At 38.0% G+C, this 18,649-nt stretch overlaps 1 protein-coding gene across 1 annotated transcript in view; it reads right to left on the reverse strand.

The window, feature by feature from the left end:
* Positions 1–4,020: 4,020 nt before the first annotated feature.
* Positions 4,021–18,649, reverse strand: part of LOC126101173 (uncharacterized) — a 378,608-nt gene continuing 363,979 nt past the window's right edge. The window contains exons 39-40 of the mRNA XM_049911872.1: positions 14,811–14,967; positions 4,021–5,983 (exon numbers count right to left, since the gene is read on the reverse strand). Of these exons, the coding sequence (XP_049767829.1) occupies positions 5,829–5,983; positions 14,811–14,967 (312 nt within the window). The 3' untranslated portion in view covers positions 4,021–5,828. The remainder of the gene's footprint in view (positions 5,984–14,810; positions 14,968–18,649) is intronic.

Below are 18,649 nucleotides of genomic sequence, written 5' to 3' on the forward strand. Positions count from 1 at the left end.
TCCCTTGTGCAACACGTGATTCCTGCTTTACAAGAACACAACTATGTCCACACCACTGTTTTCATGCAAAAGGGAACAAAACCACTTGTCACTTGCACCATGAAAGATTTGCTTTGAGAAACATCCAGTAATAACCACATTATCTCTAGGCAATATAAAGATATGTGGCTTTCCAGACATGCACTAAATCCACATGACTTATGGTTGTGGGGATATCTGAAAGATCGTGTCTATCAGGAATGTGTCAGGGCTCTTCCTAATCAGATTTATAGCATACAATGACATACTGCTCTGATTACACTGGATATGCTGCAAGCACCGGATAGATGCAGCATGTTGCTTAGTCAGCAGACCATACAGAACATGTGTTGTAACTTGTAACCCTAATGCAATAAACATCCCAGAACCATGTGTGATTGTTCCTCCTCTTTTCCTGCAGACACACCACAGTCTGACTGCTTACAGCACTATGTTTTCAACTGGCAGTAGAAAGTGGCACTATTATTTCTTTCAGCATACTCCACTAGCACACCAATTAATGAACATACCTACAGTGTTCCAATGTCCTGCAATGTAGCACTGAAGCACTCAGAACACTGTCAGTTTAATAGTAACCACCTAGTAGATGTTTAAAGTCTGCAGGTGGCATAAAACAACATCTGAAATTGTGCTAAATGCTTTCTCACAAAATTATTTTGAGCAATTATCTCAGGGGCACACCCAAACTGTCAATGGTTGCAAAAACGTACTTGACCTCTTAGCAACAAATAATCCTGAGCAGACAGGGAGCATCTTGATGGCAGATGCAGGGATTAGGTGACTACAAGGTTGTTGCAGGAAGACTGAGCACTGTAACATCCAAATGCTAAAAAATAAATGGAAAATATATCTACATAAAAAGGCTGGTAAAAATTTGCTTGATGCTTTCCTAAGAGAGAATCTTCACACCTTCCAAATCAACTATGTAAGTGAAGCCCAGATGTGGTTTAAATTCAAAGAAATGGTATCGACAGGTTTATACTATACACTTAATAAGAGATGGAATTGATTCTCCATGGTACATAAAACGGGTCACCTGAACACTGTTGCTGAAGCAATGAAAATAAGCATATCAAATTTAAAAGCATGCAAATTCTCCAAGACTGGCAATGTTTTGCAGAAAGTCAAAATTTAGTGCAACTTTCAATGGAGATACTGTTTTCACAATGGAATTGCCTCGAAATCTGGCAGAAGACCCAAAGACATTTTGCTCGAATGTAAAGTACACCAGCAGCAAGATGCAATCGGCAACTTCGCTGTGTGCGATAGCACTGGTAATGTTACTGATGACAGTGCCTCTAAACATGGTTTACCAAAATTTGTTCACCAAAGAACACGAATTAAATAGTCCAGTATTCAAACCGAGAACAGTTCGCAATAAAGTAAATTATAGGTAGATATCCTCAGTGTAGTGAAGTAACTAAATCATTTAATAAAGGCAACTCTTCCACTTCAGGTTGTATATTGATTAGGTTTCTTTCACAGCACGCCAATATAATAACTCCACATTTAGGAAACAAATACAGCTCTTGATGGAAGATCCATACCTACGCACTGGAAAGTTGCACAGGCCACACAAATAATCAAGAAAGAAAACAAGAGTAACCCACTCAATTACAGAGCCATATCTCTAATGTCAATTTACAGTATTGTTTACAAACATGTACTGTTTTCAAACATTATGTATTGTCTAAAAGGAAATGACATATTGTCACAAGTAACCACAGAGTCAGCAAATATCATTCTTGTGTAACACAACTAGCTCTTTATTCATGCAAAGTAATGATTGCTAGCTAGTGGATCTAAAATTGATTCCCATTTCCAGATTTCCACGAGGCTTTTGGCGTCACTTCCCACAATAGACTCCTAATCAGATTCGGCACTCGTGGCGTAACACTTCAGTTGTGCAACTGAATTTGTGATTTCGTGTCAGAATTGCCACTCTTCATAGTAACTGACAGAAAGTCATTGAATATAACTGACGGGGCATCTGGTATTCCCCAAGAATATGTTACAGGTCCGCTTCCATGATCTATATAAATGGTTTAGGAGACAATCTGAGCAACCCTCCTACATTATTTGCAGATGATGCCGTGATCTACTGTTTAGTGAAGTCGTCAGAAGATCAGAACTAATTGCAAAACGATTTAGACAAGATACTTGTATTGTGTGAAAAGTGGCAGTTGACTGAATAATCAGAAGTGCGACATCATCCACGTAACTACTAAAGGGAATCCGATAAACTTCGGTTACATGATAATTCACTCAAAACTGAAAGCTGTCAATTCATCTAAATACCTAGGAATTACAATTACAAATAACTTACACTGGAACTATCATGTAGATAATGTTGCAGGGATCGTGAACCAAGGACTGTTTTATTGGCATAACACTTAGAAGGTGCAGAGGATCTGCTAAAGACTCTGCTGCGTTGTATGGAATCCTTACCAGTTAGGATTTAAGGAGGACATCGGAAAAGCTCAAAGCAGGACATCTCATTTTGTACTACTATGACATTAGGGATGCAGTGTACAGATCTGATGGACAAGTTGGAGTGACAATTATTAAAACAATGGCGTTTTTCATTGTAGCGAGATCATTTCACGACACTTCAGTCACCAATTTTCTTCACCAAGCATGAAAATATTTTGTCGACTCCCATCGACACAGAAAGAAATGACAATCATAATAAAATACGAGAAATCAGAGCACACGTACAAAGATTCACATGGAAATTTTTAAAGCCGTTCAAGAACTGCATAATACAGAAACAGGCTGAAGGTGGTTCGATGATACCTGTGTCTGGCACAGGGCAAATTACAGAATAGTTGGGCAGCTTGTCTATTCTTTCAATGTTTCCCTATACTGCCTTTTCCATTGCCAAGTTACCTATTTCTGGCCGCCTTAGTGTTTGTCCCACTAATTTAAACCATCTTTTGTTGAACATGTCCCAGAGACATCTGCACATAAGTAATTTTTTCTATTGCCCTTTCATTTCACATTTAATCTGTCCACCAAATGTCAAACAGCATTTGATAGTTGTACGTTTCAGATACTTAAAGCTTCTTTGCCTCTAGTTCTCTCACAGTATATACTTCCCTTCAAAACAATGCAGTGTTCAAGATATACAGTTTCAGTGCTTATTCACTGCTCAGTAATAACGCCTGCCAACAGACTAATTCATATAGCTACATCACTGCTCTTGGATGGATCATATTCTGCTTTAACAACATCAAACATATATCTTTTGTCAGAGTACTAGTACTTTAACTACAGCTTTTTCTTCCATCATACATCTTACAAACTGATCCATAACAAGAGTGTGACTGAGCCAGGTTGTATTTGGATATATATTCCAAAGGGACAAAGCTAAACTTTATGAACTATTATCCAGGTTTAAAAGTGCTTGGTGACTTAGACAAACCATTTCAAGTGAATTCTATGTTGTTTTCTGCAGTTCGACGAAGTCAAGGCCAGTTATCTTGTTCTCCACCTTATTTATTCTTAATGTGTAATGAATTCAATGTTGCCAAGACATTTAAGTATTTGTTTTCCTCATTTTAAATCTCTTCACTATGTTGTAAATCTGAACGTAATGCCTACAACATTTTGCTGTCAGCGACTGAAGAAATATGGTGTTACTACAGATTTTCAAAATTTGATGAAAGTATCCTGTTGCTATCAGGCTTGGCACAGTGCTGAAGTTCTTGGTCACATGAACAAATTTTTCCCTGAATTTGACTGCCGTTAGCCTCACTTACACAATAAATACTAACTTGAGAAAAATGTGCACATAACTTCCTTTTATCTCTAAAGAATTTCTTTTCTTAAGGCACCTGTGTCCTCAAAGAAACACTGTATACTCCTCTAATGGAAAGTGACATATGCACAAGCTGAGGTAATGAGGTAACTTGTGTCAGCCAATTAACATTGCTCAATAACAATTTTTCAATAATTTCGTTAAGAGTTAAAAAGACTAGCACAACAAAAACACTGGACATTTTATTCTCCATAAGCATACAACATAATATATATAGTAATTATTTTTGAGCTTTTTTGCAATGACAACAACAATGATGAAATTGTCTTTTGACAACTGTGTGACAACCATAAATGTCACTAGAGATTAAAGTATTTCCAGATATTGAACAACAACCAAGAATTCTTGAATTCTGAATGAAAGAAAATACTGCTGCCTCTTAATACAACAAGACATTTACAATAAACACCCAAAAGGTGACATAATATCAATTTAACAAAACTTTCAGACAGAGTGATAGATTATCTGGTATCTTCTTTTACATAATTGAGAACCATTTGTTGTTTAGGGCAGAAAGTGTTACTATTTGCAGCAACACAAAAAGTTACCAAATTGCACATGTGATACAACATGTAAGGATCTAGTTAAATATATTAATTTTTCAATCTTCTCTCTTAGTTACTTTCATTGTTTCTGAAGGCGTAATATGCAGATTCCTCCACTCTCCATTCTTGAGGGAGTTTAAAAAAAAATAATAAAATAAAAAGAACCACACACACACACACACACACACACACACACACACACAATACCAAGTCTAAGATTCACTACAATCCAACTGAATATACATATTAAACAATGAATGCATACTCATGGAGAACAATCTACAAAGAATAAGCAACTACACTTTTTAAGTACTGTACTTCTGAACATCACAGATAGATCAACTGGAAGCACTGTCATATTGTCTTAAGTCAATATTTTTTTTCATAGTAAAACATGTCAGCATTAAGTACACTACATGTATGTTTAATAGTAGAAATGGAACATTGCAATCTAGTGACTTCAGCTTGGCATGTATTGTACCATAAATATGCAAATGTTCTTCATATGTGAACAGTACAGTAAATTTTTTCCTCATTATTACATTACATAAAACACATGTATATGGATGGAATTAAAATGAATCATTACAACACCAGTCTTTTTGCTACAGTTCTTACTAATTCAGACATTTCTCTTTCTCTACACATACACAGAACATGACATATCACAGATTTGTACTGGACTCAAACAATTACTAACATATAGTATTGTGCACCTTTATATTTTTAAATAGAGAAAGGAATGAACTACAGTACTTCATTACAGATAATTTTATTAAAGTCACTTTCTTCTTACTAAATATTCAATGTACACAGATCAGTTTATAATTTTTAAACATTACACAACACTATGTGTACCAAAAAGTACATAAATACTGAAAACATCTGCTGGCATTAAGATCTATAGAGTAATCTGTAAAAAAAGAACAAATTTCATCACATACAAAAACATGCATATTTTATTTTTCACTTTTGTTGATAGAAGCTGTCATTTAAGCAACTCAAATTATTGAACTTCAGCTTACAAACTGTGACATATGCACAAAATGAGAATAGGAACACAGTCTAGTTCAGGTTCAAAACTAAATGCTGCTATGTTTCAAGCCATGCACACTACGAACTCTCCTTGCAGATGATAATTCACAATCAAATGCACTAACAGTTAAAATCCATTTCCAAAAATATAGGCTTCTCAACTCCCATCTTCACCATGTCAATAACCATTCTAGCACTTCCTGCACTTCCAACTCAACAAACAGTATAGTTGTGCTGTTCAAGCACAAGAGACACCACAAAACTCTTGTCTGTGGGATGATTACAAAAATAGTAAACACAAATGCTTCCTAGAGATGCATACTAATTACAACATTAACACCTTGAATGTTTAACACTTAGATTGGAACATGCACAGGAGTTTCAGATACCTAACCCTTCTGACTAATGGGAGCCACAACTGTTGAGATAACACCTCCCAGACCTGGCAGAGTTGATGATCCCATAAGGAACATGTCGACCTCGCGTGCTGCTTGGCGCCCTTCTGTGATAGCCCAGACAACCAGTGACTGGCCTCTGCGACAATCTGATAATAAAGTAAATTGTAAATTAACTGATCAGTGGATTGAATAAAGATAACAACTCATCAGAAAATGTAGGTACTGAATAATAAGAAGGCATATAAAGAAGAAATGAAACATGAAACTCAGTTTATTCAATTGTGTTCTAAGCTATCATGGGCCAGTCCTTATTAGTGTGTTGATACCTTCCGAGACAGTGCTAATGTCAGCATCACCAGCTCGCGTAAAAGGATACATACAATACAGTTCTTGGCCTGTCAAGTGAGATACTTTCTTAAATAAACAATGCACTTATTTTTCTATGCAGTCCTCATTTTGGTCTAGGGACCACATCCAAAATGTTTCAAGCAGGTAGCTCCCACCTCCTGATTGTGATTCCAGAAACTCTGCAAAATATCCTCCTTCAGTTAACACAACCTCTTCCTTGCAGACAAAAAATTTTCAGGCACTACTTCTTTCAGATGAGGGAAATTGGGTGGAAGGCTGACAAGGAGGGAGAGTCCGCTCTAAAAGAGCAAGATTTTTAGGCGCAGGCCAGGAATCAAGCAAAAACAAGTTACTTTGGCCAGCTATTGGCCAAAAGCAGTGCTCATACCATAGTTATAGTTTCCTTACACCCATTTCCCACTCTAGACTGCTGTGAAAAATATTCCCTACCACCCTTGCAAGATCACAAAGGCAAAAAACTATCATAGGGGGCAGCACAATGGATAACTTTCCAACCAGTTAACCATACAGATTAACAGTCGGTATAATTTAATATGAATGCATTAAGGCACTGATGTTAGTTGATCTTGATACAACTCTATTGACACCTCTAATTTCCATGGTTCCTTTCATATGCATTTCCTCTTCAAATCCCAGATGGTTGGAGTTGAAAACAAATTCTTTACTGCATTATGAGATAAATTACTTTGTCCCATCTACAAATTTTTGGGTAGATTCCACAATATGCTGTGCACCCTCAAGCTGATACTTTGTTTGAAATTTTGATATCTTCTGTCTTCCAATTCTGTAGCACTGTTTGAAGCGAAACAACCACCCACTGCTTCCCTTGAAATCACTGGAATCTATGACCTGCGCAATTTTATGTGCGTAACGTAGTTGGTCAGTATCATGCACACCCCGTAAATTGTATCGCGCAGCCTTGAAATGCACGAACACCAGTTTTTGTAACAAGTGTGTCTTGCCTCCTCATGAATATCCTACTTTTTCTTATGCACTACATGGTCATATTGATGTAGACTTACTCAAATCTGTTCATAATTGTTTTTTTACTACGCTGCAGATGATCTCTCATTAAGCAATTGTGTTTAGTACCTGCACCTTGGACAACAACAGTCCCTTAATACGTTTCACTGATGACAGGATGTGTGTCTTCCTGTCAGACAAGGATTATGAACTACCTGGCTAGACACCTGTTTCAACATCACTTTCACTTATTAAGCACATATCATCATCACTGTGCTCCTCATGTACATTGTCTGGAAAATCAAATATACACGACACCAGACATTGCACTAACTTACCTTGCACAACACAAATACACAGACGATGCCCAAGTGAATATCCCCATAACAGAATACTGCTCCCACCAGTTTGCGTCTACGACACATGGTCATGCTTCGAGCAGCCATTCGTTCAGCTGACAGGGTGCCTTGACACAGTTGTCAACCTGTTTTAACAATAAATCGGATTCATCCGACCATGTGACATAATTCCATTGATCTGCAGTCCAATCTTAATGATCCCATGCCCACTGTAATCATAATTGACTATGCTGTTGCATCAACATGGGACCATGCACAGGTCCTCTGCTGCGGAACACCATGTTCACAATTGTATGCTGAACGGTGTGTTCCAAAACACTTGTGCCAGTGTTCTCTGCAATAAGTTCTGCCGCAGATCACTGCCTATCCTGCTTTAGAGAGTGGAAAAGCCTCCAATCCCTATGTTCTGTGATGAAATATGGACATCCAACTTCTAATCACCTACTCATGATTTCAGCATTCTTCAACCGCTTACCACAGATGCTCACAACAGTAGCATGTGAACAGCCAACCAGCTTCATTATTTCTGAGATGCTCGCTCTCGTACACTAGGCCACATCAATCTGGCTTTTGTCAAAGTCTCTTAAGTTGGCATATTTCTGCATTATCGCTTTTTTCATCTGTCAACTTCGGCAACTGTTTTAGACATACTGTAATGTTTACTTTGTTTATCATTGCCATTGCTCTACTTTGTATCAACACCACTAGCACTGTAGCACTGTTATGAGTTAGTTGTCAACTAAGCAGTTCAACTACACTCCGTAGCCTCGTGCTGTGCACACAGTTACCTCTAGTCCCATCCTCTGTTGCCATCAGTAGCCAATATGGCAGACAACACGTGGGGGCATCAAATGCTGTAATCATAATTTCCCTTTGTGACCTCACACTCAAGGGGTTCCTAGTGAGGTTGATAAATCCGGTGAATATGATCAACGTTCCAATTAGTGATAAATCAAATACTTCAGTTTTTCCACTTCAAAGCACTTTTGTGGGCTTGGGCATCCCTCATCTTACATTGTTTCATCCAGTTTGTGGATGCTATGCTACTCTTCCTGACTACTTGTACGGCAGCTGATAATATGAATCACTTTTAAGGCCCAGAAACCACTGACCATAACCTTTCTGGCTGATGAAACAAACTGTTTTTTGTACAGGACGCCTGGCTTCCACCAACTGCTTAGATGGTTGTCATGCCTAGCATAGAGTCATGGAACCAGTTCTCATCTAGTTTCAAACTGCTGCACAAAATCAGTTAGATTCTTTTCAGGAAAGTTCTCCAATTACTGAGAAATTAATTGAATTTGTTCTTGAGTAGCACACACTGAATGTGGCATGTGACTTGCACAAAGCATTTTCATAATGAATTCTTTGAGTAAAATATCACATGCCCTTTTTTCATATATACAAATGGTGTTACTTATTTCGCATATCATTTAATATCACTCAGTATCATATTGTTCATGTTGCCCAATTATAGCTTGTGCTCCAACTCTACTGACCTCATGGTCGACCAGGTGCTGAAACCTGATCTCCTTTCCTCGCTGTCTTCCCCATTACTTTCAACTTAGAATTTCTGAATGGGGTCATCCCCAAGAAAAGTGTAGCCACATCTGAATACAACAGCCAATTTTTTAACTATTAAAAATGGAGGAGCAGACTCCTTGTAAGCCTTCACCATCTTTCAATAAGTTTTTGTGAACAATAACTGTTCAAATCAGAATTCTATGACGGCACACTATTCCAGTTCCCAAACTTGAACTTACCACTCTAAGAAGCTGTTCAAACATAACTATTCTTAGGATCAAATTAACAATTACTTTGCATCTTGCACAACACTGTAGCAGTATTAAAAAAAATTCAGTGGTAACGATGCTCTCCTTACCAAACTGAGAACCCTTCACCTTGCTCTTGTTACATTTAGATATGTGATCATCTATAAAGCAAAACATAAATCTATCACCTATCGGTTACAAGTGATTCACCAAACAACTGAAAAATAAAGTAAATGATTAATGAACTATGTATACACTTTGACCAGTCTCTCGTTGCTGTCCCAATTGAGTCAGAATGTTTGGAAGCTCAATTTTACTGCTGTTTAGATAACTGTTTTCTGACAAGTTAAATATGATACTTCATGCATGATCATCAGACCAGACCTGTTAGCTCTGAAAAACTCTCGATATTCCACTCTCCCAATTTTAAGTCTTTACATTGGTTCTACGCTTGATAAATGGGAGCATTAAAACAAGGTGGCAGACATGTCACCAGAATAAAAGTAGGAGGATTCTCTGTTATAATTACCAGTAATTTATCTATGGTTCCTTGAATGCCTCTGCATGATGGAGAAACAAAATAAGATGCTCACATATGATAGCTGCTGAAAAATATTTTTAGACAACCATCATCATAATTTTGATGGTCCTTATATCAAACTAGTCTCCTTTGGATGCAACATATTTATCCTAATGTTTCTGCCAGTCTGCAGAGACATGCTAGAAACCATTTTTTAAAAGGCTCTTCGAAATCGCTTCCACAGCCTTCACCATTGCTTCTAATGATGGAAAAGAAATTTTAAAAAGTCACACGATGCTAAATTCAGACTATAGGTAAGGTGAGAGATGCATTTCACATTTATTTTTATAAGCTGTTCAGTAGCAACAATTGCAATACATGACCATTCATTATCATAGAGCAAGCATCCAGCGTGTTTCATGGATATGCAGTCATTTGTGCTCCACATGGACTTGCAAAGTTTTTGAGGTATCCCCATAGTATTGTCCAGTTATTGATGTGTGTGTAGGTTCAATGAATATAAAAAAAATGGGATAACCATAATCTGCAGAAGCAACCACTTTTGCTTTTTTGGTAGGGTTGATGGTGATGATTTCCAAACTGAGCTTTGCTGTTTACTTCCAGGATCAAAGTTATCAGCAGTGATTATCTTTGAAAACCTCCAAAGCTTCCTCTAATGTCAACTTCAACTGCATGCAGACCTACATGCAGAAGTCCCTTTGTTCAGGAATCACCAGTCTTGGAACCCACCATGCATAAAAATATCCGATTTGTAAATTTTCCATCACCTACTTTTGGGTGACACCCACTGAAATTTTCACCATTTCACAAAGTTTTGTGTGGTTATTTGTCAACCATGTCTCACAATGACAGCAGTAGCATTGATGTTCTCTCCTGTGAGAGCAGTGACTGGAACACTGGGTCCACCTTCCTTTGAAATTTGTTGCCTTCCTGTGTAAAGAACTTCAACCCTCTTTGAGCTGTATTGCAGTGAAAAAAAAAAACTCTCCACAGGCCTCCTGTAACATTGTATAGGCCTTAGCTGAAGATCTGATGAGACAAAAGTGGAATTTCAAAGCTGTGTATTGTTCGTGAAGCACCTCCATTGCTGCAGTAGGTGATACGGGACATGTCTCAGCTTACCCACTCTCACAGAAAGTAACGAGGAGTGCTAACAATGAAGCTAATACAGGAGAGAGAGAGAGAGAGAGAGAGAGAGAGAGAGAGAGAGAGAGAGAGAGAGAGAGTGAGAGTTTTAGACATTTAAGCTAACAGATTATCATAACGCTAAATTCTTGCACAAGACATTATGGCCATAAAAAGTTACACTCATTCTTTATTGAAATGGTGTTATGATAACAAGAAAAAAATGTCAGAAAGAAAACCAACACCTTTTTAGTTGTTTCAGGGACAACAGTCCATACGATTGACTGATCTGGACAAGTAACCTCAATCAAGATCATCTTAATGTGTTGGTAATGTAAAAGGTCGAAACCAAATGGAAACAACAGCTGTTATCTGTCCCGAGGGCATGCAGCTCGGCTGTATACCTTAATGAAGATAGCATCCTCTTGGGTTCAATATCCAGAGATAAAAATAGTCACCCAAATTGCTCTCTAGGTGCGGATTACTCAGGAGGATGTTATCAGGAAAAATGAAACTGACATTTGATGAAATCTTAGATCCCTTAATCAAGTACGCAGGTTGGAAAATTTTTAAGGAAATGAATACATTGAAGTTAGATATAGTGGGGACTGGTGAAGTTCAGTGGTATTATGAACAGGACTTCTGGTCAGGTGAATACGAAGTTCTAAATACAAAATCAAAGAGTTAAGTGCAGGAGTAAGTTTACTAATAAATAATAAAATAGTATTTTGGGTAAGCTACTATGAGCAGCATAGTGAACACATTATTCTAGCCTAGATGGACATCCATCACAGTTGTAGAAGTTTAGATGACAACTAGCTCCACAGATGAAGAGACTGAAAGAATGTTTGACAAGATAAAATTATTGAGAGAGTTAAGGGAGACAAAAATTTAACTGTGATGGGCAACTGGGATTCGACAGAAAGAAGAGAAGGAGGCAGCAAAGGATAACCGGTAGGAGAATACAGACTGGAGAAAAGTAATGAAAGAGGAAACTGCCTGGTAGAATTCTACACAGAGCATAAATTGTCACTTACACTTGGTTTAAGAATCACGAAGGAAGGTTGTGTATGTGGAAGAGACTTTGAGACAGTGAAAGGTTTACAATTAATAATGGTAGGCGATAGATTCTGGAAAGATATTTTAAACTGTAAGACATTTCAGGGGAAAATGTGGACACAGACCATAATTTATTGGTTCTGACCTGTAGATTGGAACTGAAGAATTTGCAGAAATGCACAAAATTGAAGAGATGGGGCTGAGATAAGTTGGAAGAACCAGAGTTGGTTGAGAGTTCCAAAGGGAGCATTAGGCAAAAGCTGACAAACAAGCAAAAGGAATACAGCAGAAGACAAATCGGTAGCTTTTAGAGATGGAATAGTGAGAGCAGCAGAGGATCGAATAGGTAAAACTGTAGGCCTAAATCCTTGGATATCAGAGAAGATAGTGGATTTAATTTAGGAAAGAAGATAATATAAAAATGCAGCAAATGAAGCAGGCAAAAGGAAATACAAACATCTAAAACATGAAGATGACAAAGTGCAAATTGGCTAATCAGAAATAACTGAAGAGTAACTATAAGTCTAGAGAAGCTTACATCAAAAATATCTAGAGGCCTTTGGAGAAAATAGAAGCACCTGTATGAATATCAAGAGATCACATGGGAAACCAATACTAAGCAGAAAAGGGAAGGCTTAAAGGTGGAAGGAATAAATAGAGGGGATGCCCAAGGAAATGAACTTCACAGCAATATTATAGAAAGAGAATAAGAAGTAGATAAAGCTGAGATGGGGTATGCTGCTGCAAGAATATGACTGAGCACTGAAAGATCTAAACCAAAACAAGATCCCTAAGATACGTGACATTCCCACAGAATTATTGAGATCCTCAGTAGAGCCAGCCATGACAAGATATGAGACAGGCAAACTAATTCCAAAGAAAGCAGATGTGAATAACATTGAACTATCAGTTTGATAAGTGATGGTTGCAAAAAAGTGACACAGATTATTTACAGAAGATGGAAAAACTGGTACAGGCCAACCCCGAGGAAAGTCAGTTTGGGTTCTGGAGGAACACTGGAACACATGAGGCAATACTGAATTGGTAACTTACCTCAGAAGGTAGGCTGGAGAAAGGCAAACCAATACTTTTAGATTTCGAGAATGACACTGTAGATTATACTAAACTCTTCGAAATTTTGAAGATGACGGGTAAAAATACAAGCAGGATAAGGTTATTTACAACCTGTACAGAAAATTGACAACAGTTCCAAGCATCGAGGAGCACGAAAGGGAAGTAGCGGTCGAGAAGGGGGGTGAGATGGGGTTGCTGCTCAACTCCAGTGTTACACCAAGCAAGTAGTGTGATAAGCCAAAGAAAAATTTGGAGAAGTAATTAAAGTTCAGGAAGAATAAATAATAACTTTGATGTTTGCCAGTGACCTTGCAATTCTGTCGAAGATAGCAAATGACTTGGAAGTGCAGTTGAACAGACTGGACAGTGTCTTGAAAGAAGGTAAAAGAGGGACATTAATTAAACCAGGCAATGCTGAGGGAATTAGATTAGAAAATAAGACACTGAAACTAGCAGATGAGTTTTGCAGTTTGGACAGTAACATAACTGATGCTGGCCAAAATAGAGATGATATAAAATGTAGACCGGAATGGCAAGGAAAGAGTTTCTGACGAAGAGAAATTTGTTAACATCAAACAAAAATTTAAGTGTTTCTGAAATCTGTTCTGCATGCATTTGTCTGGAGCATAGAATTGTATGGAGGTAAAACATGGACAATTAGCAGGCCAGACACGAAAAGAATAAAACCCTTTGAAATGTGGTGATACAGAAGAATGCTGAAGATTAAACGAAGTACGTCACTTAGCTACTGAGGAGGTGCTCAATAGAAATGGTGAAGAAGTAAATGTGTGTAGCACAGTTTGGCTAAAAGAAGGAATCAGATGATAGGACAGATTTTGAGATGGAAAACATTGCAGAGGGAGACCAAGACATGAGTATAGTAAGCAGGTTCAAATGGATGTGGGTTGCTGTAGTTATTTTAAGATGAAGAGACTTGCATATAATAGAGTAGCATGGAGAGCAAGTACCACAACAGCAACAGCAGCAGGGCAAAATGACATAGCCCTTCTGTATGAGTAATGCAAGTGTAGGAGATGCTATAAAAACTTAACACACTTGTCGAGATAATTCAAATACAAATTGTATAATTATTTACAAAGCATGACCAGTGGGAAATAATACACAAGAACACTCCTTTGCTACCTATGAAGAATACCGAACACTGACAAATGCAATGGAGGATGGATCCACAGTTATATAACTGAAGATGCAATTGACCATGCCCATCAAATCAGCACCTTTATCGAAGAAGGCAATGAAGTTTTTCTATTTATTTGTTTAGCATCAATGTAATAGTGTAACTCCTCAGTTAATAGGAAAATGTTTCCTGCACAGAAGCATGTAATAAGGATAATATGTGGTATCTACTCAATCCCTTTTTTTTTAGATTTCTTTAAACAGCTGGGCATACTGAAAAAGCTTCACAGTACGTTCCCCCCTCCCCATTACAGTCAATCACATTTTCAAACCAACAGTAACATTCATATATATAATAACAGGACAAATACCTCGGCCTTTTTGTGAAAAAGAGAGGCATAGAATATTCAGCCACAAAAATGTTTGACCTCTTACCCAGTGATATGAAGAATCTAAAAGTCAATAAAAATTAATTTCAAACACAAACTGGAATCATACCTTCTTGACAAGTCTTTTTACTACATAGAATAATTTCCTAACTCACTAACTAGCATGTAAATAAGTCATTACATACCTCCAGCAGCAAAAACACGAGGTACTGAAGTTGAATACTGTCCAGTAGGTGTTTCCACATTACTGCGAGGATCAAGATTCAGTTCCAATTCATTGGCAATGTAACGTTCTGGTCCCAGGAAGCCCATTGCAAGAAGCACCAAATCACACTTGTACACCTGTAACAAACATTCAGGGTTTATCAGTATGTCTGCTTAAGGTGCAAAACCGTATACTAACATCTGATATTGCTGGAGTAACAATGGTTAAACAAAACCAAATAGAGCTCCTAAAAAAAAAGGATGAAACAGTAAACACCCACAGCATCTGTAATTTTCTTGTTTTGAGTAGTCCCTTTGTGTGTCTCACTTTTAGATAGTTCCTTCTATGTTCGCGCTGGGTGGGCGGGGGAGGGGGGGGGGGGGGCTGGGGGGGGGGAGGGATGCATATATCTACTAATGATATTTCAGCAAAGATGAAAGTGCAGTAAGACGTATTGCTCAGCTACCATCTAAAATGTACTAAAAGAATTTTTTTGGTAAAATTTAGTATACTGTAATGACAGTGTACTCTAAAAAGTAAAAGTTCCTGAGGGGCAAATATCATCTCTCTAACAAGGCAATAGATGTGTAGCACTATAATATGTAATGTTCTTAGCCACTATGTAATGTATCATTAACTCCAGATGTTTTCCCAGAAAGACAAGTATGCCACTGTTAGACCTCTCTATAAAAAGTGTGACTTCACAGATTTTTTTCTATGACCATCCAGTGTCACTCCTTACATCATTTTCCAAACTTTTTTAAAAGCCAGTGTACTCTAAGGTTATCAAACACCTTTGTATTTCAAAAATGCAATTCTACTGACTTAACTATTTATTCATTTACTGAGCATGTAATAAAAGTTTTAAATGATGAAATTTCACCAACTGGAATTATCTGAGACTTGTCTAAGGCATTTCATTGGCTGGCTCTGAGCACTATGGGACTTAACTTCCGAGGTCATCAGTCCCCTAGAACTTAGAACTACTTAAACCTAACTAACCTAAGGACATCACACACATCCATGCCCGAGGCAGGATTCCAACCTGCAACCGTAGTGGTCGCGTGGTTCCAGACTCAAGCGCCTAGAACTGGTCAGCCACTCTGGCCAGCGCATTTCATTGTGTCAATCATAATATTCTGTTAGAGAAGCTAACTTTTTTATGAAATACATAGGTCTGCAAATGTATCATTTGGTTCTTATTTTAAAAAAAGAAGAATGCAGAAAGTTACCCAAGGCTACAAAGAGACACGCCATATCATCAGAATGTGAAGCCATTACTTTGCGAGTCCCACAGTGTTCAATCATTGGCCCAGTTCTGCTTTTGCTTTATGCTAATGATCTGCTATGTATCTTCATTCACTGTCCATCTTATGGCATAATATTCTGGGGCAATTTCTTACTTAGGCAAAAAGTATTCATTGCAAAAGAAAATAATTAGAGCTGTGTGTGGAGTTGTTCTTGCGGGTATCTCTTCAAGCAGCTGGGCATATTAATCTCTGCCTCATATTGCTTTTATTCTCTTATCAAATAATGGAAAATTCAGGATGGAATGTAACAATATTATGAAAAGGATAGTTGCTACTCACCACATAGTGGAGATGCTGAGTCACAGACAGGCACAAGAAGAAGACTGCCATACAATAAGCTTTTAGCCAACAAGGGCGGGCGCACGCACGCACGCACAGAGAGAGAGAGAGAGAGAGAGAGAGAGAGAGAGAGAGAGGAGTCTCTAGCAGCTGGTGTGTGTGTGTGTGTGTGTGTGTGTGTGTGTGTGTGTGTTTTTTGACAAAGACCTTGTTGGCCAAAAGCTCAATGTGTGACAGTCTTTTTGTTGTGCCTATCTGTGACTCAGCATCTCTGCTATATGGTGAGTACCAACTATCCTTTTCATTTTATTCTCTTATGAAATTTGTTATCAACAATCCATGTTTGAGAGCAACAGAAATATTCACAAGTACAACACTAGAAGAAAAAATGATCTGCTTACACTTTAATAAATGTGCAAGGGCTATCCAGAAAGCAAAGAGACATTTTGAAATTAAAAAATTAACAATTTGGAAAACCTAATTTTATTATACACAATTTAGAGCTACATTCTTCAGCTATTTTTCCACATAACCACCATTCAAACTGAGGCATTTATCATTTCATGGCATAAGTTTTTCAATACCATCTTCATAGAAATCTACCGCCTGCGATTGCAACCACTGGCTTATACTTGCATGCACTTCGGCATCAGTACCAAAGTGTCATGTAGTGAGCCATGTCTTCATTGCTAGGAAGAGATTGTTGTCACTCAGTGCTAAATCCAAGCTGTATCGTCGATGATTAAACACCTCCCATCTAAAACCCTGCAGGAGCTCTCGAGTACAACTGGCCTTGTGTGGACATGCTTTCTCACGAAAAAACAAAACTTGTATTTGACAATATCTCTCTGAATTAATTGTTGTGCCAAATTCAAAGAAATCAACACACAACTGACACAATTCACTCAAGTCACATCACCAGTTACGATACAATCGTTAACTTTTACCATTTATCTGGTAATCCTCTTTGGTTTTTTGTGATCTTGCATCAGGATTTTGGGAACCTACCTAGCACAAAATTTGTAGTAACCAAGCCACCTCCACCACAATTTCATGCACCAGACTCAGTGAAACTGGAGGAAAATGTTGCAAAAATTCTGTAATCATGAGAAACAGTTGCTCCTTGCAGTAGATTTTTCATTATGTTATGAAGTAAGATATGACTCGGCAAATGAATGGTAACGAGATGGGGAGCTATTAATATCAATGGGGGCTACTCTGGAAAGAAGGTAGAGCTGGCAGAGGCTGCAAGTAAGATGGGGTTGGACGTTTTAGCTGTTAGTTACATTCGGGTAAGGGGGTGAGAAAGAAGAGGAAGTGGGAGAATAGAAGGTCTACCTGTCAGGAGTCAAAGCAGGAATAGCACAATGGGGTGTAGGGCTTTACATCAGGAAAGAAATTTAACCCAGCGTAGTTGCAATAAGGTATGTAAACGAACGACTGATGTGGATAGATGTGACAGTGTCTAGCAAGAAAATTAGGATTGTGTCTGTATATTTGCATGGTGAAGGGACAGATCAAGATAAGATGAATAGTTTTTATGATGCACTCAGTGATGTAGTTGTTAGACTAAAGGACAAGGACAGTGTTCTGCTCATGCGTGATTTTAACGCCAGAATTCGAAATCGAACAGTGCAATAAAGGGGCTGGGGTGGATGAAATTAAGTCGGTACTCATCAAATACAGTGGAATGTCAGGTCTTAAATGGCTACACAGGTTAATTGAAATGGCGTGAGAGTCAGGACAGGTTCCATCAGACTGGACGAAAGTAGTAATCACACCAATCTTTAAACATGGAAACAGAAAGAGATTGTAACAACTACAGAGGTATCTCTTTAATCAGCGTTGTGGGTAAAATCTTCTCAGGTATTGTTGAAAGGAAAGTGCGAGTATTAGTTGAGGACCAATTGGATGAAAATCAGTGTGGGTTTAGGCCTCTTAAGAGGTTGTCAGGACCAGATCTTTAGCTTAAGGCAAATAATGGAGAAGTGTTACGAGTGGAACAGGGAATTGTATCTATGCTTTATAGATCTAGAAAAGGCATATGACCAGTTCCTAGGAGGAGGTTATTGTCTGTTCTATGAGATTATGGAATAGGAGGCAAACTTTTGCAAGCAATTAAAGGTCTTTACATAGATAGTCAGGCAGCAGTTAGAGTTGACAGTAAATTGAGTTCATGGTTCAGAGTAGTTTCAGGGGTAAGACACAAGGCTGCAACCTGTCTCCACTG

This window comes from Schistocerca cancellata, chromosome 9 (assembly GCF_023864275.1).
Source record: "Schistocerca cancellata isolate TAMUIC-IGC-003103 chromosome 9, iqSchCanc2.1, whole genome shotgun sequence".
Lineage (NCBI taxonomy): Eukaryota > Metazoa > Arthropoda > Insecta > Orthoptera > Acrididae > Schistocerca > Schistocerca cancellata.